The sequence below is a fragment of the Tenrec ecaudatus genome, chromosome 4, assembly GCF_050624435.1.
Source record: "Tenrec ecaudatus isolate mTenEca1 chromosome 4, mTenEca1.hap1, whole genome shotgun sequence".
Taxonomy (NCBI): domain Eukaryota; kingdom Metazoa; phylum Chordata; class Mammalia; order Afrosoricida; family Tenrecidae; genus Tenrec; species Tenrec ecaudatus.
The window spans coordinates 185,307,058-185,333,331 of record NC_134533.1 but is presented as its reverse complement, the minus strand read 5'-3'; the positions used below and the strand labels follow the sequence as shown (position 1 = coordinate 185,333,331).

General features: G+C 40.8%; 1 protein-coding gene across 2 annotated transcripts in view; it reads right to left on the bottom strand.

The window, feature by feature from the left end:
• The window catches only part of TOP2B (DNA topoisomerase II beta), a 76,174-nt gene extending 52,434 nt beyond the window's left edge, over positions 1 to 23,740 (bottom strand). The window contains exons 1-4 of one of the 2 annotated variants that reach the window (XM_075547144.1): positions 23,098 to 23,740; positions 4,658 to 4,828; positions 3,523 to 3,613; positions 1,955 to 2,018 (exon numbers count right to left, since the gene is read on the bottom strand). In XM_075547144.1, the coding sequence (XP_075403259.1) occupies positions 1,955 to 2,018; positions 3,523 to 3,613; positions 4,658 to 4,828; positions 23,098 to 23,154 (383 nt within the window). In that variant the 5' untranslated portion in view covers positions 23,155 to 23,740. The remainder of the gene's footprint in view (positions 1 to 1,954; positions 2,019 to 3,522; positions 3,614 to 4,657; positions 4,829 to 23,097) is intronic. The other variant, XM_075547145.1, reaches the window with a different exon arrangement.
• Between the last annotated feature and the right edge of the window lie 2,534 nt (positions 23,741 to 26,274).

Here is a 26,274-nt window from a genome sequence, read left to right as displayed (position 1 = left end):
TATTCTGTCTCATGCGGCTGTTCTGACTCCGAATTATCTCAACTGGCAGTGAATCTGAGTTTGATTGAGCCGTAGTTAGTTACCCCCATCAAATGAGTTTTCCCTGATGGGGCTGGTTAAGTAGGTGAGATAAGACACAGAACGGGTAATGTGATTCAGCTGTGAGCGATGGTTAACAAGATGAAGCAGAAGGCGGGGGTCTCAGTATCAGCAAAAAAGAAGAGCCAGGAGTGGAGATGCTCTGTGGACTCTGCATCTGGTTTGTCTTTTTCTCTGCCTCGCCTCCTCCTGCTTCAGAAATGACATTTTTGACCTTCTTGTCTTTACCTCTGGACTGTGTCTATTTGTACGAGCCCTAGAGTAGTGGTTAGCTTTCGGCTGCAATCTGCAGTTCAAAGGTCAGCAGTTCGAAACCACTAGCCACTTCAAGGGAGAGAGAAAGGGGCTTTCTACTCCCACAAAATTGCAGTTTCAGAAACCCACAGGAGCAACTCTACCCTGTCATATAGGGTTGCTCTGTCTCAGAATTGACAGTGAGGTTGTTTGGGTTTTGTGGGTCCATTATGTCCTTAGGGCCTTGGGCCATGGCAGGATGGATCCAGTAGGTCTTGGCCTCCTATCAATCATCTTGCTTAACTAGGCTGACTTTTGTCCTGGGCCTACTCCACTCCAGCAATTTTCCCTTAAGCTACAACACATCATTTCTTACAATCCTTTCAGTCCTTACAGATAACAATAATCAAAGTGACCATCTAAGAACCTTAAGTTTTACTTCCAGTGGTATTATTTAACTGATAATATCCTAAACATGACGAAAACTTGACAGCTAAAATTTCCATAATATAATATTAAACTTCTTTGCAAGCTGTAATTTAAAAGTGACCACTACACTTTACCATATAAATTCTCAAGAATGTGCATTATAGACATATATATATAAAAAAAAAACTCACTGCCATTGAGTCGATGCTGACTCATCAAGAGACCCTGTATAGATACAATCCATTATAGGAGGATTCAAGAAAGGGAAGAATAAGACCAAGAAGCTCAACAGCACAGCAATGATAGAACGTCCATACAGGACAATTAATTTCACAGTATGGAAAATAATATAACATTTATTTTTAGCATTAATCTTACCTTTAAAACAAGCCAAGCCCAATGCCAATGAGCTCATTCTGACTCATAGTGAACCTATAGGGCAGGTATAACTGCCCCTGTGGGGTTCCAAAACTGTAAATATTTACAGGAATAGAAAGCCTCATGTGATTACTGATTAGATTAGATTACTGATAACACGAGATGATGACTATAGCAGGAGTGCTAGGTGTACCAGTTAAATAAAAAAAGTCCTTATATGCTAAATTTTTTAAAGTATAAAGGGTAAGTATATTTGACAAAAGACAAGGCTGTGAAAACTAAGACTATGTGTAATAATTTTTTCTATTTTTAAATAATTTTCACCACCCCTGAAAAAAATGAGATGCAATTAAACACCTGGTTTTAATCTATAATACCAGCCGAACCTAATTTTAAAGTGATGCTATAAATAATGGAAATACTCAAATGCCAGTCATCATATCTGGTTAGATCAAAATGTAACTAAACTAGTACTAACAATTAACCCTGAGTATCAAAGGAAGTGCCAGAAAGAAAAGATGGAGTGACGACTCCAGCTGCAGTTTAAAAATCAAACAGCATCCACAACATTAAAGAGAGAGACAGGAAAGGGTGTTCAAGAGCTCCCCAGAGCAAGGAGAGAAGTATGAGTACAGATACAATCGTGGGATGCTATGCTTAAAAGAGGCAAATGTCACAAAGTTTCAAACAAGAAATCTAAGGAGCACTAGCCATACATTATCCATTTGAAGAATGATCATAAGTTAGGGACTACTACCTGAATAAAACAACCTAGTTAGCATAAACATTTTAAATTACTTTAAAATATACTTACGGATCAATAGAAACTTTAATACAGGTCATGTTCTTATCTCGTTGCTTATTGTCAGCTGCATTAACTAGAAAATTAAACATTTTGATGAATAATAAAAATAATATCAATAAGCAACCACATGTGCATCACTGGGTCATATACCATCTGCCTCCATTAGTGTCGCCCACAGTGGGCACTACTACAAGGGTCAGGGGAGCGAAAGCAGATGCTTCCCCTTTCTCCTGGCTTACAGCACACTACAAATGCTTTCAGTTGCCACGCGGTGGCTAAGTAGTTTTTGTTTTCTGAAAAGGGGGTAATAGCCAAGTTATTTTGGAAACCTACAATCTACATTTATAATAATGAAGGTAAATAAGTACTGCTAACTTTTAAGAGAACTTTATTTTTTCCATATAAGAATCCAAACTTTTATGTCACACAGATTATTGTTGTGTAACAGAAATATGAACAAAATGAGGCAGTGTGTTGCTATCGTGTAAAACAGTTCAAAGTAAACATTCTCATCTTATAAAACTCGAGTCCAGGTGTAAAGAGTAAAATAAATTATTTCGCTGTATTTTATCTTGGTCCCAATGTACTGCACCTTTCTCTGGGTCTCCTTCCAAAAGCTGGTGGCTGTATAGCAGAATGAAATGAAACCAACCAGGTTTTTTAATTACAAGTACAAAATATTTAACACACTTCCCAATTAAAATTCTAAATGCTATATACTACAACTAGGTTTGAAAATACTTTTGTATTGATTTACCACCACTTAAAATAATTGGAAACCAGCTAGCAGTCAAATTATAAAAGAAATATTTCCTTGAAAAACACCAAGTGACCTAAATAAAATAGCAACAACAACAAAAAAAATCAGGTAGAAAATTAGTTGAAAAGTTCACAATGTAAACAGTTTTACTCTATCCTTTTCCAAAAGAGCCAAGACAAAATAATTTTCTTGACCCACACAGCCCACCACATGGAAGAAGGCCCAAGTGACAGTGAGCAAATGGCAGAGCAGATAATCCCTAGAAAGCTTTGCGTAAAGAAAATTTCCAAAGTGCCAGCACCTCACAGAATCGAGAAATGTGAATACCCCTCAATCTTATTTATTTAATCATGTGCATGGGAAAGGGCAGAAACTACTCAGAACAGTGTTTGCCTAACTTGGCAGCCTAGCAGAAATACCAGATTTGTTGGCAAGAAAAAAGCGCGCGTGCACACACACACACACACACACACACACACACAAAGTTTCATGCCGTGCCTGGAACTCAGAGAATATAAAGGGGTCAGGGCCTGTAATCTCTATTTTTAACCTGTGCCCAAGGTGCAAGTCCCAGATGACTGCACAGGACCACAGACAATCTCTGAGGTGGGTGATGAAATACATCACATTTCATTCTATAGATAAGCAAACTGTAGCCCAGAGATATGAAAAATATTACAATTAGTGATACAAATTTTCTAAAGTATATTGATGTTCCAAATAAAAGTCAGAAATATGCCTTTAAAAAGTGCATAGTATGTTGACTTTTTTAAATGTAGGGACATTATAATAGCATTAAAAAATCTTCAATACTCACCCAAAATTTCATCAAAGATCTTGTATAAACCTGGCACAAAGGTAACCTCTCTACAATTCATTCCTACATCTTCATCATACACCCACATGAGCTGCAGAGACAAAAATGTAAAAATACTTTTTTTCTCCAGAAATAGTTAACAGCAGTTATAATACTATAGAGCTACATTTTCTCATTTGTTTTACAAAAACATTTAGAAAAATATATATTATTTCAGTTAAAGTCAATTATACAGTATTCATATTGAACTTAAATAACCTCAAAATTCTTGAAATTTTGCAACAAAATTATAAAGTTGGCTTTCACATAAGGCCACAAGATTTGTGAGAAACTGTGGCTAATAATAGTAAGCATGAAACACCTTTCATCTCCTTTACTTCATTCTATGTATGTTCCCATAATACATGGAGCAGCACAAAGACTAAAATCAGGAGTGCAAGATGACAGAGAAGTCAACACAAGCTTTGAATGCCAGTTCTTACTCCACTTGAGGGATCTAAGTTACTTAAATTTCTAAGCTTCATTTTACTCATCTGCAAATTATCTATTGCCAAAATTGTCAAGATCAAATGAACTAATATATGTAAGCCAAGTCTACAAAAAGATATGTGTAAAAACCCTCACTGCTAACGAGTCCCTTCTGACTTGAACTACCCGACTGAACAGAGTAGAACTGCCCTATGGGTTTCAGAGGCTGTGACTCTGTACAGGAATAGAAAGCCTCAACTTTCTCGCATGGAACGGCTGGTGATTTCAAACTGCTGAGCTTGCAGCACGCCTTGACAATAAGCTATAATAAGTATGGAAAGATAACTCATTAGTGTTTGTGTGCGTGCGTGTGTGTGGAAGTTGTGAAAGGTACTATCATTAAAGTAAACCACATTAAAAACTTCATAAGGCATAGATTTCTATTTATCCCATTTTACTCTATACTTTTTTCTTCTGGAAAGAAAACAAACAAGCAAAAAAAATAATCATATCTTTCCGCCTGTACTAGATCTCCCTTTTCTTTGTTAGCGACCATAAAGACTGTAAATTAGCAAAAAAGAATAACCCCTCCCCCCAACTTATAAGATAATAAAAAGTACATATACACATGCCCTTAGGATTTCAATATATTTTAGCAAATAATTACCTGTGTCAATGGTTCCACGGACCCAATATATGTATCAGGACGAAGGAGAATATGCTCAAGTTGTGTCTTCTTCTGATACACTCTTTCAACAGACATCTTCTTAGCAGAATCATTTTTGTTTGCAGTTTCCAACTCTTCTTTTTTTGCAGCATTGTTCTGATCAAAAAGAGTCTAAAATTAACCAAAAAATCAAATTTAAATAACCTACCAAGGGCTAACCTAAAATGTGTATGGACGCATGGACATACATTTCCATTTTAATGAGAAAACTAGCTTTCAGGTTCACTGGTTATTTTTTTAAAACATGAAATCTGAAAAACTGGCTCTTTTTATAATGGTGAAGATATAGTTTGGGTTAAGGGGGTGGGTGGGGGGCATAGTCACCAGATACATTAGAATAGCCTACATCTATTCACTCAGGAAATATAAACTTTTTTCCAATTCTTTAAAATCCCAAACTCACACACTCACTGCTATTGAGTCGAAGCTGACAGTAACCCAATAGGACAGAGCAGAACTTCCTGTGGGTTGCTGAGACGGTCATTCTTTACAGGAGTAGGAAAGTTCAGTCTTTCTCCTGTGGAGCAGCTGGTGGTTTCAAATTGGCAACCCTGCAGCAGATAGCAGCCCAAGGCATCACCACTACACCACCAGGGCCCCAAGTCTATAGATATCAAGTTAATTTTTGTAGTCCTCTAAACTTCCCACAAAATCTGGGTTCTAGTCAGGTTATAGATCATGAGTGTGCCCACTGAACCTGGCTGGTCTTAGGGTGCCCCCAAGTCTCTAAATGTAGGTTCTTTGTCATTAAGCAATGGGCAAAAGTTGTCCAATGAAAAAGCTAACCTATGCCATTCACATCACTGATATAGCTGAGAATGCTAAGCATGGGCTTATAAATATCCAATTTCATACATTTGCAGGTAAATAATTTCTAAGCATTAGCTTGAGTGCCCCCTTACGACGGTACCCTTACTCCTACTTCTTGGCCAATTCTAAGGTAGAAGTTGACAATCCAGATTCTAGCCACACCTACAGCAGGTGAGGATCCTAAATTCATTCAAGTTTCCAATGTGTGGAAATCTCCCTATCTCCTCAATAATAGCAGAGAGCATATGCCTCTCTTGTTCTTCCTCTCTTTTTCTCTGGAATTCCCCAAGGCTAAGAATACAAATTCCGTGCGATCAAGTTGATGTCAAATCATAGCGACTATACAGGACAGGGCAGAACTACCCCTGTGAGTTTCCAAGACTGTAACTGTTTACAGAAGTAGAAAGCCAACTGGTGGTTTCAAACTGCCAACGTTGCAGATTGCAACCCAATTAGTAACCACTACACCACCCACAATCCTAAGAATATAATGTATCACTGAAAAAGGGAGGATGATGGATAATTTTTTCAGTTCCAAAATAATTCATAGATAAGGCAATGAGAAGTGAGAGTGAGTTATAGGACATTGAATTTTAGTAGAAATGAAAAAAAGAATAAGTCAATGAAAGACAAGGAGATTCTGTGCATTTAAGTAGCATACCAATTTAATCCGGGCCTTAGACATATACTATCATCTCTTAAATTATAATTAAACAGACTGTAGAATATTTCATGTATATTTAAGGTATATATTTAAAATCACAATATAAACTATAGAATAAGAAATATAATGTACAATATGTAAAATATTCATATATGAGGATGTGGAAATAAGTCTGTGTATATATATGTATAGGTTTAAGATTAAGATAGCAGATGGACATTGGGCCTTCTTCACTCAAGCACTCCCTCGATGCAGAATACTTTGTTCTATTAAATTGGCATTCCATGATGCTCACCTCCCTGATATGATCACTGAAGACAAATGGGTGCATAAGCAAATGTGACAAAGAAAGCTGATGGTGCCTGGCTATCAAAAGATATAGTGTCTGGGGTCTGAAAGGCTTGAAGGTAAACAAGCGGCCATCTAGCTCAGAAGCAACAAAGCCGACATGGAAGAAGCACACCAGCCTGTACAAAAATGAGGTATCGAAGGGATCAGGTATCAGGCATCATCAGAACATAAAATCATATCATTGTGAATGAGTGGGAGTACGGAGTGGAGACCCAAAGCCCATCTGCAGGCAACTGACATCCCCTTATGGGTTCCAGGGAGGAGACGAGTCACTCAGGGTGCAATGTAGCAATGATGAAATATACAACTTTCCTCTAATTCCTAAATGCTTCCTACCCACCCCCTACTATCATGATCCCAATTCTACCTTAAAAATATGGCTGGACCAGAGGATGTACACTGGTACAGATAGGAACCGGAAATACAGGGAATCCAGGAAGGATGATCCTTTCAGGACCAGTGCTGAGAGTGGTGATACCAGGAGGGTGGAGGGAAGATAGGGTAGAAAGGGAGAACTGATTACAAGGATCTACATGTGACCTCCTCCCTGGAGGGCGGACAACAGAAAAGTGGGTGAAGGGAGACATCTCATAGTGCAAGCTATTACAAAATAATAATTTATAAATTATCGAGGGTTCATGAGGGAGGGAGGAGAAAATGAGGAACTGATGATGCCAGGGCCTTAAATGGAGAGCAAATGTTTTGAGAATGACGAGGGCAATGAATGTACAAATATGCTTTACACAATTAATGTATGTATGGATTGTGATAAGCGTTGTACAATCCCCTAACAAAATGATTTTAAAATGAGAAGCTGATTCCAGGAACCCAACCAGAAGGCGAGTGTTTTAAGAATGATGAGGGCAACGAATACATAAGTGTGCTTTGCAAAACTGATGTATGTATGGATTGTGATAAGAGTTGTATGAGCTCCAATAAAATGATTAAAAATTATTTTAAAAAAGAGCTGATACCAAAGGCTCAAAAGAAAATATTTTGAAAATGATGATGGCAACATATATACAATATGCTTGATATGACTGATGTATGGGTTGTTATCAGAGCTGTAAGGCCCCCTAATAAAATGATTAAAACAAACAAAAAACCGGAAAAGAAATATAATGTACAATGCGCATGGAAAGTCATTCATTATAATCTTCCAATACCATATACTTTACATAAAATAACATGTCAAAAAAGTGTGCATTCAGAGGGGGTCTAGGGGAGGAGATGAGTCAGTCAGGGTGCAATGTAGCACCGATGAAGAATACAGCTTTCCCCCAGATCCTGGATGCTTCCTCCCCCCAACTACCATGATCCGAATTCTACCTTGCAAGTCTGGATAGGGCAGAGGTTGTACACTGGTGCAGATAGGAGCTGGAGGCACAGGGAATCCAGGGTGGACGATACCTTCAGGACCAGGGGTGTGAGGGGCGATACTGGGAGAGTGGAGGGTGAGTGGGTTGGAAAGGGGGAACCGATTACAAGGATCTACATGTGACCTCCTCCCTGGAGGAGGGACAACAGAGAAGGGGGTGAAGGGCGACGCCAGATAGGGCAAGATATGACAAAATAACAATCTATAAATTATCAAGTGCTCATGAGGGAGGGGGGAGCGGGGAGGGAGGGGAAAAAAGAGGACTTGATGCAAAGGGCTTAAGTGGAGAGCAAATGTTTTGAAAATGATGAGGGCAAAGAATGTACAGATGTGCTTTATACAATTGATGTATGTATATGTATGGATTGTGATAAGACTTGTATGAGCCCCTAATAAAATGTTTAAAAATTTTTAAAAGTGTGCATTACATATAACTTGATATTTTCAATTCCCTCATTTGCATGTGAAAATGAGACATTGAATAAGGAAGATAAAAGAAAATGAATACTTTTGAACTACCAGTGCTAGCAAACACTGAAAGTACTATGAACTGCGAAAGAGCAAACAAATCTATCCTGGAAGGAGGACAGCCAGGATAACTCCTTAGAATCAACGATGGTAAGACTTCCTCTCACATACTTTGGCCAAGCTATCAGGAGTCCAGTCTCTAGAAAAGGACTTCATGATTGCTAAAGTAGAGGGACAGCCATGAAAAAAAAAAAAAAAAAAGACCCACAACAAGATGAACTGGCACAGAGGTTGTAACATTAGGCTCACGCCCAACAATTGTGAGGATTGCATGGGGCCAGGTCCCGATTTGTTCTCTTGTACAAAGGGGGCCATTATGAGTTGGAACTGACTTAACAGCACCTAACAGCAGGAAATAATTTAATTTACTATACATTTAAAAGAAGATATATTCTTACATAATCTTTCATTTATAAGATAACCAATTTACACTGCTTAACGTCAATGAAAAACAGCTTTGAACAACAGGAAATAATGTTTATAAGGTCTTTATAATAGCAGCTATACGAAGTTCACCAGAAATTTAAACTGCAATTATAAAAAAATACTGGATCTTCACATGTCTCATCAAGCTCCTTGCATTTCATGACGTGATCATTAATTTATAGAAACAAATCACACAGTAAAAACATAATTGCTTTTAAAAATCCTCAGAATAGAACAAAGACCATAATAACTAAGATCAGACTCTAAGAAGATGGATAAAAGATGCTATAGAATCAAAGAAATGTAACTTTTTACCTGCCATTAGCTTAGGGCTATTTGTAGCTATTGACAGAACGATCGTTGTTGCTGTTAGGTGCCATAGAGTTGATTCCAACTCATAGCAACCCTATGCACAAGAGAATGAAACACTGCCTGATCATGTGCCTCTGCCTGCGCCCATTGTTGAAGCCACTGACTGTGTCAGTCCATCTCATTAGGGCCTTCCTCTTTTTCACTGCCTCTTCACTTGAGCAACCACGTCCTTCTCCAGAGACTGCTGCTCTCTCCTGACAACATGTCCAAAGTATGTAAGATGAAGTCTTGCCATCCTTGCCTCTAAGGAGCATTTTGGCTGTACTTCTCCCAAGACAAATCTGTCCTTTTAACAGTCTATGGTACTTCACCAAAGATTATGTATGCAAAATAACCATGCTAGTAATTCTTTCTCTAAGACCACTTCTCCAAAACAAATACTGTTACAAGGAAAGCATTTTCAAGAGCAGACTAAACCAGAGAGAGGCTCATGTTTGTCTAATATGGACTTCTGCTTTTGGCTCCAACAGATGAGGTCCACTGAATCAATGTGGCACATAAAGAACAAAAACAAGAATACAATTTACTCACTCAATTTTGAGAATGTATAGCTTTCTCCACACTCCCTTCCCTACCACCCCACGGCTTCGTTATAACTGCTCTTCAAAAATGGTTACACGGCAAACCCAAGATCTCATCATTCTTGCTTTTCAAACAGAAAAAAGTCTCAGAAATCAGAGAACACATGAAATTGAGGATCCCTGGTGGCATAGTTGTTATGTTTGGGCTATTCACAAGGTCGGCAGTTTGAAAACACCAGTTGCTCCATAGGGAAAAGATAAATAGTGACCGTCTGGAAAACTCATAGGATTATTCCTACCCTGCCCTACAGGATCGCTATGGGTTGGTATCAACTCACTGACCGTGAGTATATGAAATTGTGTTTGCTTTGTCTACTGATTACCACCTTTTCTAGGAAGATTACAGGGACTTCTAAAAGCTCAGGGGAAATTTCCAGTATCTTTCTATTTTTCTACTAATTTCTTGAAGCCATAAAAAATGTTTGAAAGTAAATGTAACAATAGAGGTTTCCCCTGTTATCTGAAAGCAGAGCATTTGTATGAAGCCTTTTCTAAGAAATAAAGTGAAGAAAAATCACTGTTTATTTACATGATCTCTTTTAACATTCCTAGATCACCAAAAATAACCTACCGAATAGCACATAAAACCCAATATCACACTAACAGATAATGTTTACAACACAGTTCAAAGCCATGGTGGCTTTCTGGTGACTGGAGCATCTATGGAAGGCGGTTGGTCATGCCACTCTCCTGCCTCTCACACTGCAAACAAACACTGCATGCTAGTTTCACTTTTTGTATTTTTAATGACAGTGAAAATCCTTTTCAGACTTCCTGAAGTTAGTGCACCTATAAGATAAAGTAGAACTGCTCCATAGGGTCTCTGAGGCTATAAATCTTTATGGAATCGGAAAGCTTTATATTTCTCCCATGGAGCAACTGGTGAGTTCAAACAACTGACCTTTCTGTTACCTGAATGCACCGTACCACTAAACACCCTTTTCACTAGTGAGTTCAAACAACTGACCTTTCTGTTACCTGAATGCACCGTACCACTAAACACCCTTTTCACTAACCATTAATCCACAGCCATCACATTCATTCTGATTCCTAACAACCCCGCAGGACAAATTTGAATTGCCCATTTTAGCTCCTTAGGCTTTAAAATGTTTACAGGTGCAGACAGCCTCTTATTTCTCCCACCAAGGGCTGGTGGATTTCAATCACTGACCTTGCAGTTAGCAGGTTCAATGCATAACCTACTATGCACAAGGGCTCCTTCATTAACCAATAGAGAGATGACAAGCCAACCACAATAAGATAGAGGAAGTTAGTGGGAGTGTCTTACAAATAACTTTTAAGAAAATTGGAAACTGTATGAGTGAGAAAGGTCAGGAAAGTTGTACCTCAATTGGGGCGGGGGGGGGGGTGTTTGTTTCTATTGCAATAATGCACCCTGCTCATTCAAGGGTAGTTAAAAGTGATCCTTTGAGAATTTTTCTGGAAAGCCTGACACCATCCACCAGATCCCTGATCTTGCCCCTGCAGACTTTTTGTTCCCAAAACACACACAAAATAGAACACATTTCAAATGAGCATTTGAGATTTTTAATGCCAAAACTGCTGTTGCGATGGGGTATAAATTATGCAACAGAGGTTAAAAGATACTCTGTTTTATGAAATGTATAGATCTAGATTGAGATTATGTCAGGAAACAATATCTTCATACCTTGAGTTTTGTTTAATAAGCTTTCTATTATTTGTAGCAATACTTTTTTACTTACTCTCATACCTACAAACAATGGAACACTATACACAACCACAAAATGAGATGAAGTCCTTGGGCATGCTACCACATGGAGAAGCCTTGAAACCATTATGCTGAGCAAAATGAGTCAATAGCAAAAGGACAAATACTATATAATCTCACTTATTTGAAATAAGCAAATGCGTAACAACCAAACATGAATAATCCCTAGAGTGTGTGTGGGGGGGGGGGGCTTGAGGAAAAGAGAAAGTCTATTCTTAGGAGGCACAAAGTTTATATTAATGTTGCAAGAATCATTGTGGGAAAGGTAATGTAAATAAAGTCTCAAAGAAACGAATCTAGAGGGCTAATAGCTTACACAAATCACAACTTAATACACCAGTACCAAAACTAGATAGTGCTACTCAGCTACCCTCCCAACTGTTCTGGATCAGGACCACAACAGATTAACACAGATACATCATAAGAAGAACTCAAATTCTTAAAAGTCTAGATCCTCTGGACAAGTTGAGACTGAGGATTCCCTGAGACTAAAGCTTTGAGATACTCTTTAAACCTTGAACCATAACTATCATGAAGTCACTTTTTTAGTGAAATAACAGACAAAGGCGTTTACCCTTTAGTATGGAGGTTCTTTGAAGAAACATCCAGAAAGTAAACACAAAGTAGTGAAGGAGAAGGGGAAAGCAATGCACAACGAGGGGGAGAATAGCACAGCCATATCAACGGCGAAAGAAATCACTACTAGGTGCACAAGAGTAACTGGCAACAAAAATACTATTAAGTACATAAATCTGCAAAGTTAGTAATAATAAACATCTGTGTGTAGATACACTGCTAGACATGCAAGCTGAACAGATGTGGGAAGGCACGTGGTAGTACACCCAAGTTTGGCAGATGGTATTTATATATGTGTATTGGTATGTGCATTAAAAATAACCAAAAATAGTATAGAGCATACAAGGGCATAGCTCTAAAAATTTCATAGCCATAACCAAACACCTTGAGGGAATGAGTCACTGGGCTTGGGGACACAGAACCACAGTCTCAAGGAACAACTAAGACTTGGCATAGCATAATCTCAATGACAATGTCCAATATTACTACTTTAGTATAATTAGAAAAAACATTTTAACCCTATGTAAATTCAAAAGATGAACAAGTAGTCTACAGCAAAAGGAAGGGGCATGGAAACTATAGAGTATTAGGAACTGACCAATTAGAATGCAATTAATTGAGAGTGTTGACACATTGTAACTCATGTAACAAATATCAATGAACAACTTGTATAGAAAAGTATCAAGTGGGAACCTAATTTGCTACTGTAAACTTTCACTGAAAACAATAAAATATTTTTACAGTGGAAGAGTAGGGTTGCACACCTTGAATAGAATAAATGTCATTGGATTGCATATGTAGAATTTGTTGAATTGTCATGTTTTACGTACATCACAATTTTTAAAATAGCATTACTGAGTGAATTTACAGAATAGTATAAACTACATGTAAGACTATTTTGAAAGGAAAAAAACCATGTGTGCATAAGAAAAAATGTAAAATGTACCTAACAGAATAGTAATAAAAGTTGGTCCTGGAAGTACAAATATTGATTTTTTTCATACTTGTCTTATCTTCCATAATTAATGCATACTAGTTATATATTTTAAAGCTTATAAATATTACAAGTGAAATCTATGTAAAATTGAAAAATAATTAATCCACTTAGCTTTTAAAATAGAGCTCTTGGGTCACACAAATGGCTTGTGTTCAATCATTAACCTAAAGGTTGGACGTTTGAATTCACCCAGACACATCATTTAAGTCCAACCTGGTGATCTACTTCTGTGAGATCACAGCTAAAAAGTCCTGATGGGGCAGTTCCATAAGACCAGGGTTTCCACAAACCAGAATCAAACCACGGCAATCCAAACTCACAACCATCAAGTTGATACTGACTCTTAGTAACGCTAAAGGACTGCCTCCTATGGGGTTCCAAGATCGTTACTCTTTGGGGGAGTAGAAAGCCGCCATCTCTCTCCCCCTCAAAGTGGCTGGTAATTTCAAACTGCTGACTTCGTGGTTAATACCCCGACACATAACCACTATGCCACAGGCTCCTTCCACTACAATAGCTTTAAAAGAAAGTTGAATGTTTCTTGTTCTACAGACACTATATCTACTTATTACTACAAAAGCCACCACTTTCTCAAGAGAATGTATGCACACACACAAAGCCCAACAAACAATACTAGTAGTTCTAGCAGAGTCAAACAATAGTCCATTAACATCAAATTGTTTCTGAATGGGAGCAACCCATAAGACACTATACTGCTCCACAGGGTTTCTGTAAATCATTACAGAAGCAAACTGCCACATCTGCACATTTGGGTTCAAATCTCCAAAACTTTTCAGTTAGCAGTCCAAGTACTTTCATCACTGCCCCGTCAGGGTTCCTTTGGCAGAGTAGTAATTAATATGGCAACCAGGTTTGTCTTTTAACTTTCTCATTCTTAAGAACATGGAATAGCTTGCACTGCTTCTGGCTCACTGGCAGAAAACAAAATAAGGTTCTCTCCAGACACCAATAAACTTTTCAGGCAATACCCTGGAATAATGGTTTCTTTCAAATCTACTTCAATCTAATCCTACTTTAATCTTGAAGAATCAAGGGAAGACAGGGCAACTCCCCATTCAATGGACTGGCCTTTTCCCCAGAATAGATATTAATACAAACAGGCAGAAAGTAAATGCGACATCGGTTGCCCACCTTCTCCCTAGCTATCACCACCGTGTCCGATCTCAGAAGCAGTAACTCTGGGTAGCCCCCTCCACGTACCCGAAAGCTATTTTAACTCTATTCTTTGTGATTCACACATGTGATGATGCTAACTTTTCCTGAACTCCAAAAGCTAGTTGCTATATTAAACACTGCACTGCTGGAAATTTTGTTTAATATAAATAAAATAACAAAAATAACTAGATAAATCTATTTTAAAATATCAATGTATTTCATAACACTTTTAATATTGCCAACTCCTAATAAAATGTTTACTTAACCAAAACTCAACTTGTGTCAAGAACATCTCTCAACCATCAGAAAAGCATTCTCATCCCGTACATTTCTATTTTTTCTAATGATTGTATAGCAAGATCGTTCTGTTAATTATTTTATATGTAATTGCCTGAACAGAGTTGTCAGGATATGCAGCCACTTGGGGCAATCATCTCCGGTTCCTACTTTTCTATAGAAAATGAATTGCTGCCAAAGGGAGGAAGAGGTAGTTTGCCAGTTGGTTCTAGAAAAGAATTGAGCCGCTCATTTGCATAATCAGCACAGAAATCCCACCAATCACCAAGCCAACCAGGGTGGGACTGGGACTGGCAGCCTAGCAACAAGCCCCTTCTACTTCCTATTCAACTACCTCAGACTTCACATTATCTCTTTGTAATTTCTCTCCCCCCTAAGGCTGCTGTCCCTTGATGCTCATTTTAATGATCCTTCCACCTACACAAAAAGGCAGGGGGCTGTTCTATCCACACACATAGTTTTGTCATTAACAAAAATACAACTCAGTAACTTGTCCTCCATCTGTACTCCTCTAGAAATGCACTTCCAAACTAAAGGGCAAAGAGAGTAGATGATTATGATACTCAGCATAAGAAAAGCCCCAATTTCCCTCTAAACATACAAGTATAAATTCTTGATTTCTATAAAATGAGAATACTGAACATTGAGGTTCTTTACAAGGAGACATGTGTACACCCATGTGAGGATCTACTTATGTGCCAAGCACTAAGGCAATTATATGGAAAATCCCAATTAACCTCACAAGAGCTCTATGAAATAGATGCTGTTATGAGTCCCTATTTATAGATGAGGTGAGGTCTGAAGAAAATCTGGAATTTTCCCAAAGCTAACAAAGCTAGTACTTGAAATAGCTGGATTATAATTCCTACATGATTTCATTTTATAGTTCACCCTGGTGGTGGGGTGGGGGCTAAGCATTGACCTACTAACCATAAGGTTGGAGATTCAAAGCCACGAGCCCAGCCACAGAAAAATCCCGAGGCTAGTTGTTCCAGTAAAGATGGACTGTCTCAGATACCCTAGAGCGGGCCACTATGAGTCAGAATCAAATGGACAGCAATGGGTTTAGTTTGGTTTTAGGATTTCTCAACTCATTATGCCACACCAGATATATATACTCTGAAAAGTAAATTCCTGAAACATTAGCATTTGTGAGGTAAAAAACTTTCTAAGAAAGATACAGATAAGTGTATTACAGGAGTTTCTGAGTACCCTGTCACATCAGAGTATCAAAAATGAGATTTTTAAATCATCTCTAGTGTTCTTAAAGTGGAAAGTTGTATAAAATTAAGAACATAAGCCCAGGCTTAAATTCCACTTTTGTCCTTAGATATGTGCCTAAGAGCTCGCTATCTAATTTCTTATTCAGTTTCTTTCACTTCAAACTACACAGACCTATTTATGGTAAGGCAAGTGAAAGCTGTGGCAATCTGCTTTGCAAAGACTTACAGCCACAAAATAAAACTTGTGTGGTGCTGCTACTCTGTCTGACAGGGTCTGTAAGTTAGGGTCAACTGGATAGCAGTAGGCATTTGTATTGAGATTATTTCTAATACTAAAGAGGTCTGTTTGTTTTTAATGCATATTTAGTAAAATGCAACCGCTGCCACCACCTGAGTTACAGATTGGATACTACATGTGAAGATCATTTCTACAAGGGGGCTTCAAATAATCTGCACACACAAAAAATCAAATGAAAAGATAGTGGATTTCTTCCCATGAAATCTTGAAGCCCTCTAGTATTTGAAAAAGTAAAACATAAAGAGTGTTTCTGAATACTGCTATTATGTTTACTTGTGAATGTATCTAAGCATTGCTACTTGACCACTTACCCTAATGAGAAAAGAAAACGTCAAAAGATATGTCAATTATCCAACTTGGTAACAATAACTGAGGTTAGATTTTATGTCAAGCTCTTTGCTACACACTATAAAAGAAAGAAACTCTGACTCTGTGTGCTAAATAAGCATTCAGCTGCTAACTGCAAGGTCAGCAGTTTGAAACCAACAACTGATCTGTATAAGAAAAATGAGGTTTTCTGCTCCCTTAAAGATTTACAGTCTCAGAAACCCTGAAAACGATCTTTATGAGTTGGAATGGACTGGATAACAGTGGGTTTGGTTTGGGAGCTACAAGTAATATACATGGTAGCCCCAGTTTCTACTCCATAATCTAATGGTTGAAACAAAATTTATCATGAGTTATGTAAGTTGTTTGTTTTTTTTTAAAGAGGGCAATTCTTCATGATCCAGCAGAGTTCATGGTAAGTGGGATAGGATAAATTAGTATACAATGGAAAAATCTAAACTTGGAGGACACCCAGAGCTGGCCTTTAATACTAGCTAAGTTTTCGATCAGTGAAGTTAAGGGAAAGGGAGCAGGTGGAGGAGGGGGCATTCCTGGAAGGGAAGGTCACATATAAAGGCAAATTACCAAAACAAGCATACCTTGTGCATGGAATAGTAAAGAGATAAATCTAACTCTGGAGACTACCGGGAGAAAGACAAGGCTGGCTGCTCCCATGGAGAGTTTAGTCTTGGAAACCCTACACAGGGCCACTGAGAGTCAGAATCGACTTGACTGCAGTGGAGTTATGGGGCCTAAAACAGATACATTTCCTTCCATTCTACCTATTTCCATCAAGTAGTTTCCAGCTCATAGTGATGCTCTATAGGGTTTGCAAGGCTGTAACTCTTTAGGGGAACTCACAGCTCTCATCTTTCTCCTTTAGAACTGTGGACCTTGCAGTCCAATAAGAACCTGGCAGCACCACTAGAGTTAAACTTCAATTAGGAGGTCAGATGTTAATAATTGGCTTGAGAACCTGGTTGAAAACTTTAGATGTGCAATGAGCCATTAAAGCAAAGTTCTTACTAAAAAAATCTTTGAATGATATTTAAATATAGCCATGTTTCCTGAATTAGAAATAGTAATAGTTAGGGAAAGAGATGTGTTAAATGTCAATGAAATTTTGCTTAAATACATGTTAATTTTCATTGTATATTTTGAGACTGACTTTTGAGAGACAATGAAATATGTACCAATAAAGTGATAATTCTGAGATTTAATTTGCTTCAAAAGAATAATAAGGAGAAATATAAGTGGGCTTGAGTTATGATCTTTGTTGGGACTTGATGAGAGGAGGGAGGGTCATTATATTAGGCTGGTCACTACTTCTCTAAAATGCTTACAATCACTGCCACAAAACATTTAAAATACATCAAGTTAAACTACTGGAAAAGATCAATATTCATATACCAACTTTAATATTTCCACCAATTTAGTTGCTTTAATTTCTTAAGCATAATGAGACTGACAAGATAGGCAATAAAATAAACTATTATGGTCTGTGAATATTAATTCATGAAATCATTTGCTTCAGAAGGCTATATTGCTGTTGTCAATCTTAACAAGTTTTACCACACTTACATGTTTCATTTGGTTTTTAACTTTAATTTGAATATGAATATTTTTAAACCGGGTTATGATACTGCAAGCCACACAAAAATCACATCATTTTTGTAAAAGAAAGGTTAATGTAAATCATTAATCTTAAAGCTTTATGGCTTTCAGATACTGAAGGGCAAATTTTTTAAAAATCATTTTATTAGGAGCTCATATAACTCATCACAATTCACACATACATCGATTGTGTAAAGCACATTTGTACATTCATTGCCCTCATCATTCTCAAAATATCCACTCTCCACCTAAGGCCCTGGCATCAGCTCATTTTTCCACTCCCTCATGAACCCTTGATAATTTATAAATTGTTTTGTCATATTTTACAGTCCAACGTCTCCCTTCACGCACTTTTCTGTTGTCCATCCCCCAGGGAGGAGGTTATATCCTTGTAATCGGTTTGCCCTTTCCAGCCCCCCACCCCCACCACCACCCCACCCCCCGCGCTCTACCCTCCCAGTATCGCCACTCTCACCACTGGTCCTGAAAGGATCATCCACCCTGGATTCCCTGTTTCTCCAGTTCCTATCTGTACCAGTGTACATACTGTGGTCTAGCCAGATTTGTAAGGTAGAATTGAGATCATGATAGTGGGGGATAGGAAGCATTTAGGAACTAGCGGAAAGTTGTATGTTTCATCGTTGCTAAACTGCACCCTGATTGGCTCGTCTCCTCCCCGCAAGAAGGGCAAACTTTTATGCAATAACAATGTTAGCAACCCATGCTGCCATCCATCCCAGAAGAAGTTAGTACCAGCAGCACGTGATACTATGTCCTCACCCTCCCAAAGTAATTCATTTCCATTTCATCCTGGTAATCGCAAGCGGGTGACAACATAACATCAGCTTCGATATAGCAGAAAAAGTTACCCCTCTTCAGAAATAGATTGTCACTGCATTAAACCCCTCTTGCAAGGGAAAAATGAATATGCTAAAAGATGGGTAAGTAAAAGTAGCTGCAATGCATTGCTCTGAGTATGCATTTATTGAACTTTGCTGAGACTAACAAGGATTTAAAAGCTTGGCATTGTGCTATATGCAATATCTCATTTAATTCTCAAAACAACTGTTTTACAAATGAGAAAACAGGCCTAAATTGGTTAGGTTCTTGGGTAAAATTCCACCCACTCTGTGTTACAGACAGGCTCTAAATCTATATAAATCTGACCTCAAATCCCATATTCACAACCCCCTTTCTCTGGTGCCACCCATAAAATTAGTCTATGATTAATGGTGTACATTCGGGGACATAAAGCTTCTTATATGATTTTATTATTTGAAAATAAGCATGACATCTTAAAATGAACTTGAAGTGACTATATGAGGGGACTTCAAAAAGTTCAAAGAAAAATGAAATTAAAAGTTAATGTAATTTTTCCACAATTTTTGAAGTCACTTTGTATTTAATTTTTCTAAAGAAAATGTCTGTAGCTAAAAATTGTGATTTTCACATCTTTCATTTACTGTATTTCTCGTACTACCCATAATTAAGTGGACAACAAAAAGCAATAGAATTTAATAATACAGCCAAAATCTGCCATCCAGTGTTAAAAGGATGACTAAAGCTGAAATGTTACTCTAGTACTAATTTATAATTTCAAAAGCCAGTAAAATATATAACTTAGGACTAAAAGTTTTATTAAATAAAAATTATTTCATTTACCTTATCAGATTATATAGCATATCAATCAAAATCTCATCCTTTTTATTCATTTAATTAGAGGCTTGAACAACTCTTCTGACAATCCATACACAACACATCCATTGTATGTCAAGCACATTTGTACATTTGTTGCCGTCATAATTCTCAAAACATTTGCTTTCTCCTTGAGCCCTTGGTATCAGCTCATTTTCCCCTTCCTCCCAGCTCCCTCCTACTCCAAGAATCCTTGATAATTTACAAATTATTTTGTCATATCTTACACTGTCCGATGTCTCCCTTTACCCACTCTTCTGTTGTCCGTCCCCCAGGGAGGAGGTTATATGTAGATCCTTATAGTCAGTTCCCCCTTTGTACCCCACCTTCCCTCCAGTTTTGCCACTATCACCACTAGTCCTGGATTCCCTGTGTTTCCAGTTGCTATCTGTACCAGGGTACATCCTCTGGTTTAGCCAGATTTGTAAAGTAGAATTGGGTTATAGTAGGGGGGTAGGGAGGGAAGCATTAGGAAAGTTGTATGTTTCATCATTGCTACAGGGCACCCTGCCTGGCTCATCCCCTCCCCCAAACCCTTCTGTAAGGGGATGTCCTGTTGCCTACAGATGGGCTTTGAGTCCCCACTCTGCACTCCCCCATCATTTACAATATGATTTTTTGTTCTTTCATGCCTGATACCCAATTCCTTCAAAACCTCATGGTCACACAGGCTGGTGAGCTTCTTCCATGTGGACTTTGTTGCTTCTCAGTCAGCCACTGGTTTACCTTCAAGCCTTTAAGACCCCAGGCACCATCAGCTTTCTTCACATTTGCTTATGCACCCCGCCTTTGTCTTCAGTGATCTTGGCGGGAAGGTGAGCATCATGGAATGCCAGTTTAATAGAACAAAGTATTCTTGCATTGAGGAAGTACTTGAGTGGAGGCCCAATGTCCATCTGCTACCTTAATACTAAACATATAAATAAATGCACATAGATCTATTTCAAAATCTCATTTTAATGTTGCTAAAACTAAACTATATACTTATGTGTAAGCTTTGAGCAGCAGGTGAGGTAAACTTCCAGAAAAATTTTCATATCTGCCATGGCTCCTTATTTTTCTTTAATAATATGGGTCTTGATAATAGAGAATTGCTTTCCTGGCCTTTCAAAAAGCATGATTCAACATCTTTTGAAAACAGAATGCTAAAACTTCAATGGAATTCATGATTTGAAAAGTGGTAAGTCTGAAAACCACCAATCTTAATCATAGAAAATGAAAAATGCATCTAGTATTCTAGTCTTAACACTAAAAATTATGACTATATTTCAGGCTATAATTAACTACTGTGCAATCATTCTATTATTATTGTCATATAATTGATTACATAAAACATCACTATCAGGAAACTCATGCAAATTACCTATATTTTTTGCCTAAAAATACCAATCATGAGTTTTATCACAAGATCTGACATTTAGTTTTACTTAAAGATAGCCAAGGGTCACAGATACACACAAATTTTTTAAAAGTGAATATTTTTGTTATGGATTTAACTACAGATCAGCCGATATGGAAGATGGTCAACAACTGAATACCCTGATTTAAAACATTTTTCAAGCTCCTTTCATAATTTAATAAAAGACAGAAACATAAAAACAAGCATGGGTACATTTTTATTAATGAATCAACTTTAGTTTCAAATATAAGTTTCTAATATTGTGTGAGATCAAGTGTCCCTAAATTTCTTATGCAAATGAAAGTTTCTTATTATGCTTGAGAAAAAGTAACCATTATCTGCCAAGTTAAACAACAGTACATTAATGTACTACTACTATTAAAGCCAAGCAATTTAATCTTAAAGCAAAATATTTACTACGCTCCTTGTAGAGAAGTAGATTCTAAGCGAAAGCTGAGATCAGGCTTAGAAACTGAGATCAGAAGCAGATTCTAATAGGAACACTTCCAAAGAGTGAATGAGAACTCACCCAGGCCCCCTCTTCGCTGAAGCCACTCTCAGATGCTATTTTAGGAGCAGAGGAGGGGCCATCAATACTTAAAACCATTCTTGGCGCATGTGCAACCTGCCATCTTCACTCCTCCCCTTTGCATGTCCACATGGACCCCACATTAACCATCTGACAGGTCCTCTCAGTTCTAGTCCATTCATACATCAGTGGAGTAACCTCATTAACAAAATTTGAAGATGGACACTACAAGACTGGCAAGTTATGCAGCAAGGTCCTTTTGGGCGCACACACCTAAATGGTTAAAATGAGTGGCCCCGCACCCTGTCAGTAACATGCATGGGGGGGGGGGGCGGGGGAAGGAGTGGGGGGTGTGTGTTGGGGGGTGTGTGTGTGTAAGAAACAACTGCTTATTTAACTCACTTAACAAAACCTACCAGCAAATGGGAAACGAAGGTACACATAACAAAACCCGCCAGTATGTTTCCGTAGGTCGTAAGCCAGGGGCAAGCCTATGAAGTTACGGGGGCAGAGGCGGGGTGGGGAGGGGGGAGAGGGGGGGGTGTTTCAGTCCGGTGGTTGAGCCGGGCTTTCCGTGTAGGAAATGACCCTGGTCTGAACTCAATGCTGAGCAAAGGAAATGGCCGAGAGTGATCGATCGGCCGTGGGAGTCGGGCCTCTCCAGGTCTTCCCTGGGCTCCGCCTTGGGCCGGGCCTCCAAGGCTCAACAGTTCGCTCCCCGCCCCCACAGCCCCACGGGCCGCCCCGCCCGCTCCACCTGCACGGGTGCTGACGCAGGTGAGCGCGCCGTTTAATAATCCCACCGACAGATGGACAGCCGGCCGGCTAGCCGCTGGACTGAGGCCGGCCCAGAAATGGCCAGCCCGTTTGCATTTGCATTCCGGACTTTTCCAAATTGAAGTCTAAAATTGCTGCCCCGCCAAAAGCATTCTTCCTCCAGAGACCGCAGCCTCAGACATGGTTGCTCTCGGAACACACCAACGAACACACACACACACACACACACACACACACACACACACACACACACACACACACACACACGGCTTTCTTAACATGCGGTTAGCAAAAGCGGGGACCGGCACACAGACGACGCGGGGGCACAAGCGCCACCCCGGGCGGCCCAGGAAGAGTCAGGGTGGGGAGGGGTGGTGGGGAGAGGAAGCGGACTCCATGTCACGGTCACGATCAGGTCCCCAAAGTTTCAAGTGCACGTTCCGCGCCCCCAGGCCGAGCGGCCTCGGAGGAGGGAAAGAGAAGAAAGAAGAAAGGAAAGGGGCGGGGGTTCGGGGGCCGAGCCCCGACGGGGAGCCCGCTGAGCCCGGTTCCCTGGCCGCCCCCTCCCCCGCGGGCCGCGAACAATGCGGCGGCCGCCCGCCCGCTACTCACCACCCAGGTCAGCGCCCCGTTGCCGCCGGCTCCCACGCCGCCGCCGGACTTGGCCATGGCGGTGCTCCGGTCACAGGCCCCGAGGACGCGGCCGCCGCTCCCTCCTCCCTGCGGGCCCCGCTGCTCTGCACAGACCGCTCGGCTGGCCGCGCTCCTAGCCCCGCCGGCCCCCGCGCCCCATTGCCGAGACCCGGAGCGGACGCCCAGCAGAGCCCACTGAGGAGGCCGCGCCGCCCGCCGCCCTCAAACTCGAGGCACGGTGGTCGCGTCGCCTGGGCCTAGTGCTGCGGTGAGGAAGGGGCGAAGGGGCAGCCGCGCCGGCTCGCCGGCTCCGCAGCCCGCGGGGCCCGGGCGGGAGGTGCGCGCGGAGGGCGGCCCGGGAGGCCCGGGCGTTCGGACGTGGCGAGGACAGAGGCTCCTTGTCCTTCCTGACGCGCCCCCAAGGCTGGCCGCTCGGGGCGCCGCGGTCCCTGCCTTCGCCGGCTCCGAGGCCGCTTTTGTCGCCCGCGCTGCGGCCCCGGCTTCCTCACAAGCACAACACACCGAAAGAGACAATAAACAGAGCAGCCGCCGCCGCCACCACCACGGTCGCCTCCCTCTCGTCCGGCATAACACCGCACACACACAGTCGCACTCCGGGGAGGGGGGGGGAGGAGGGCGCGGCGACCGCAGCGGACGCCCCCGCCGTCAGTCAGCGTCCGCTGCCCAATCGGAGACGGGTCGCCGCAGCCTCTTGGCCAATCGAGAAATTCCAGACCCCCGGGGGGGCGGGACTCGAGGGGAAACGTCATTGCGGGTAGCAACCGAAAGGAAGATTTGGGGTTTTTTTGTTTGTGTGTGTGTGTGTGGGTTTTCCATTTGAAGGGGAACAGGGCTGGCTGTCAAGGGTCGTTTGAGGGCGGCAGACCGAAAGGGTCGAAGTGGACTCGGCTGGTTGGTCATCTTTCAAGCGTGCTGTTTACGACTTGCCTGCAAAAAAAAAACGAGGCTTTTCTTTGCCTGTGGCGGCTGGGGGCGGGGGGTGGGGGTGGGGACAGGAAGAAGCGGGGGGGGGGGCAGGGGGGCATCCCAAAGGGAAAGTATTTTTAAAGAGCAGTTGTAAACGGCGGGGGCGAGTTGTAGACCACTGGAGCAAGGAAGGCCCTCTGACCTGTGACTCCCCCCAACAAGGTCCCCAACAGACTCCTGCAGCCAGCCTCCCCCCTGGTCCCCGCCACAGGGAAGCAGAGCACGCTCTAGAAAGCGGTCTTGGAAGAACGTTGGGTTTCAGAATGCACCGGGAGCCTTCCATGGCGAGAACGTAGAGCGGGCTGGCCAATCGGGGTCTACACTTAATGATGACCTTGCTCCCCGCTCAGAACAATACAAGGATGTCCCTGTCACTTTTCTTTGGTAGATGCCCTAGAGGTGTGCCCGCTACCTGAGGAGGGCACCCTTAATGGATTAAATTCTAGTGGAATTTGAAAACGCCCCCTGAGGAATTACTGCATTCACATTCAAGCTTTCTAAGAACAAAAAATGTACCCAGGCAGTAGTGCCAAAGGCTTTGGCAGATGGAAGATGGCTTTACTTCGTCCTGCTTTTCAACGTAATTCCATTCAACAAGTATATATTGGGCACACACTGCCACTCTGCGCCAGGCTCTGCGATGGGTACCCCCCCCCCTTTTGTTTTATAATCTGGCTTTAGAGAATGACTGGAAAAGGAGCTAATAATCTCAAGGCAATACATAAGACAAAACCAAAAGGAGTACTTGAGGGCATGAAGTGCCACCAAAGAGTTATGACAAGTGAGGTTTTTAAAAGGAAGAAAAGGGTTTTGCTGCTTTTGTGGAAGGTGTTTTTGTTAAATTCTCTCTCAACTGTGCATTTCCTCTCTAGGGAAAACAAAAATGTCTTAGGGTCACATCTTTCAACTGCTCTGTGAGTCTAGAGGTGGAGAACTCTGAAACATGGAAATAATTTACACATCTTTTTCCCCCTAATTAGCTCTCTGGTGGCCATTTACTTTGGCACATTGAAGACTCTTGATTCAGACCCTGATGCATTTTCTTTACCTTGAATGTGGGGGACAAGCTGGAAAGTTAAACAGAACAGAGTTTAGTTTGGGCTCTGAACCTAGCCAGCTAAGTAACAAGGGCCGGGTAATTTAACTTCCTGAAGTCCCAGTGTTGTAGTGATGACGTGTTGGGCATGTAATCCACATGGTCCGAAGATGGAAACCACCAGCAGCTCCTCTTCTGATAAAGACTGGGCTTTCTACTCCTGTAAACAGCTGGACTCAGAAACCCCCCCCCCCCCAGGGGCTTCCTATGAGTCAGCAATGACTCCATGGCAGTGAAGGGAGATGGCAGTGAAGGGAGACGCTAGGGCTTGCTCTTCATTCAAATGAGGATTTTTTTTAATCTTGTATTCACTGTGACTTTACACCTCTGAAGCACATATATTTTATATCGGAAAGGGGGGAAATAACTTTAAAGGTTGTGAGCTGTTTTTAAAAGAAAGTAGAAACCAAGTTTTGTAATCACTCTATTCTCTCCCCCTCCTCCCAGTGCTATCCCAGGGTAGAAAAAAACTTTGGCTTTCCAAGACTCTAAGTCTTTCTGGGGGTAGAGAGCAACATTCCCCACCCCCCACACCCCCCGCAGAGCTATTGGCACGTTTGAAAAGCATGTTGTTGGTAGTTCAATGCCTAACTCACTAGGCCACCGCCTTTGAAAACTTCAAACTCTCCAACTTCGGAATTTGAGACGGCTAAAACACGAATATTCTAAGGTCAGACAAGCTAGTCAAGGGTGAAGCATTATGAAGTTCCCCTTTAACCTTCCTACGGATCAAAATCCTTTAGCAAATACTGCTAGGTTTCTTATTCTAGAACATACTAACTGACTTAAAAGAATCACAGATAAAAGGTTGTTAACTACACATACAAATCACACTTCCAAGCAGAGATTACCTGATAAATGCAAGAAGTTATCAGGATCAGAGTTCCCAAAGAACTGCGGGTCTTTTTAACTCCGCTGTGGACTTAAACATATCTTTACAATTAAATGGAGTGTACGCACCTTGAGCTCAGCTTTCCCCTCTGGGATCCTGTCAAGTGATCTTCAGTACAGAGTAATTGTTGCCATAATGACCCCCCATTTCAAAGCTTCCAGGTCGGGTTTGTCTTGTTTGG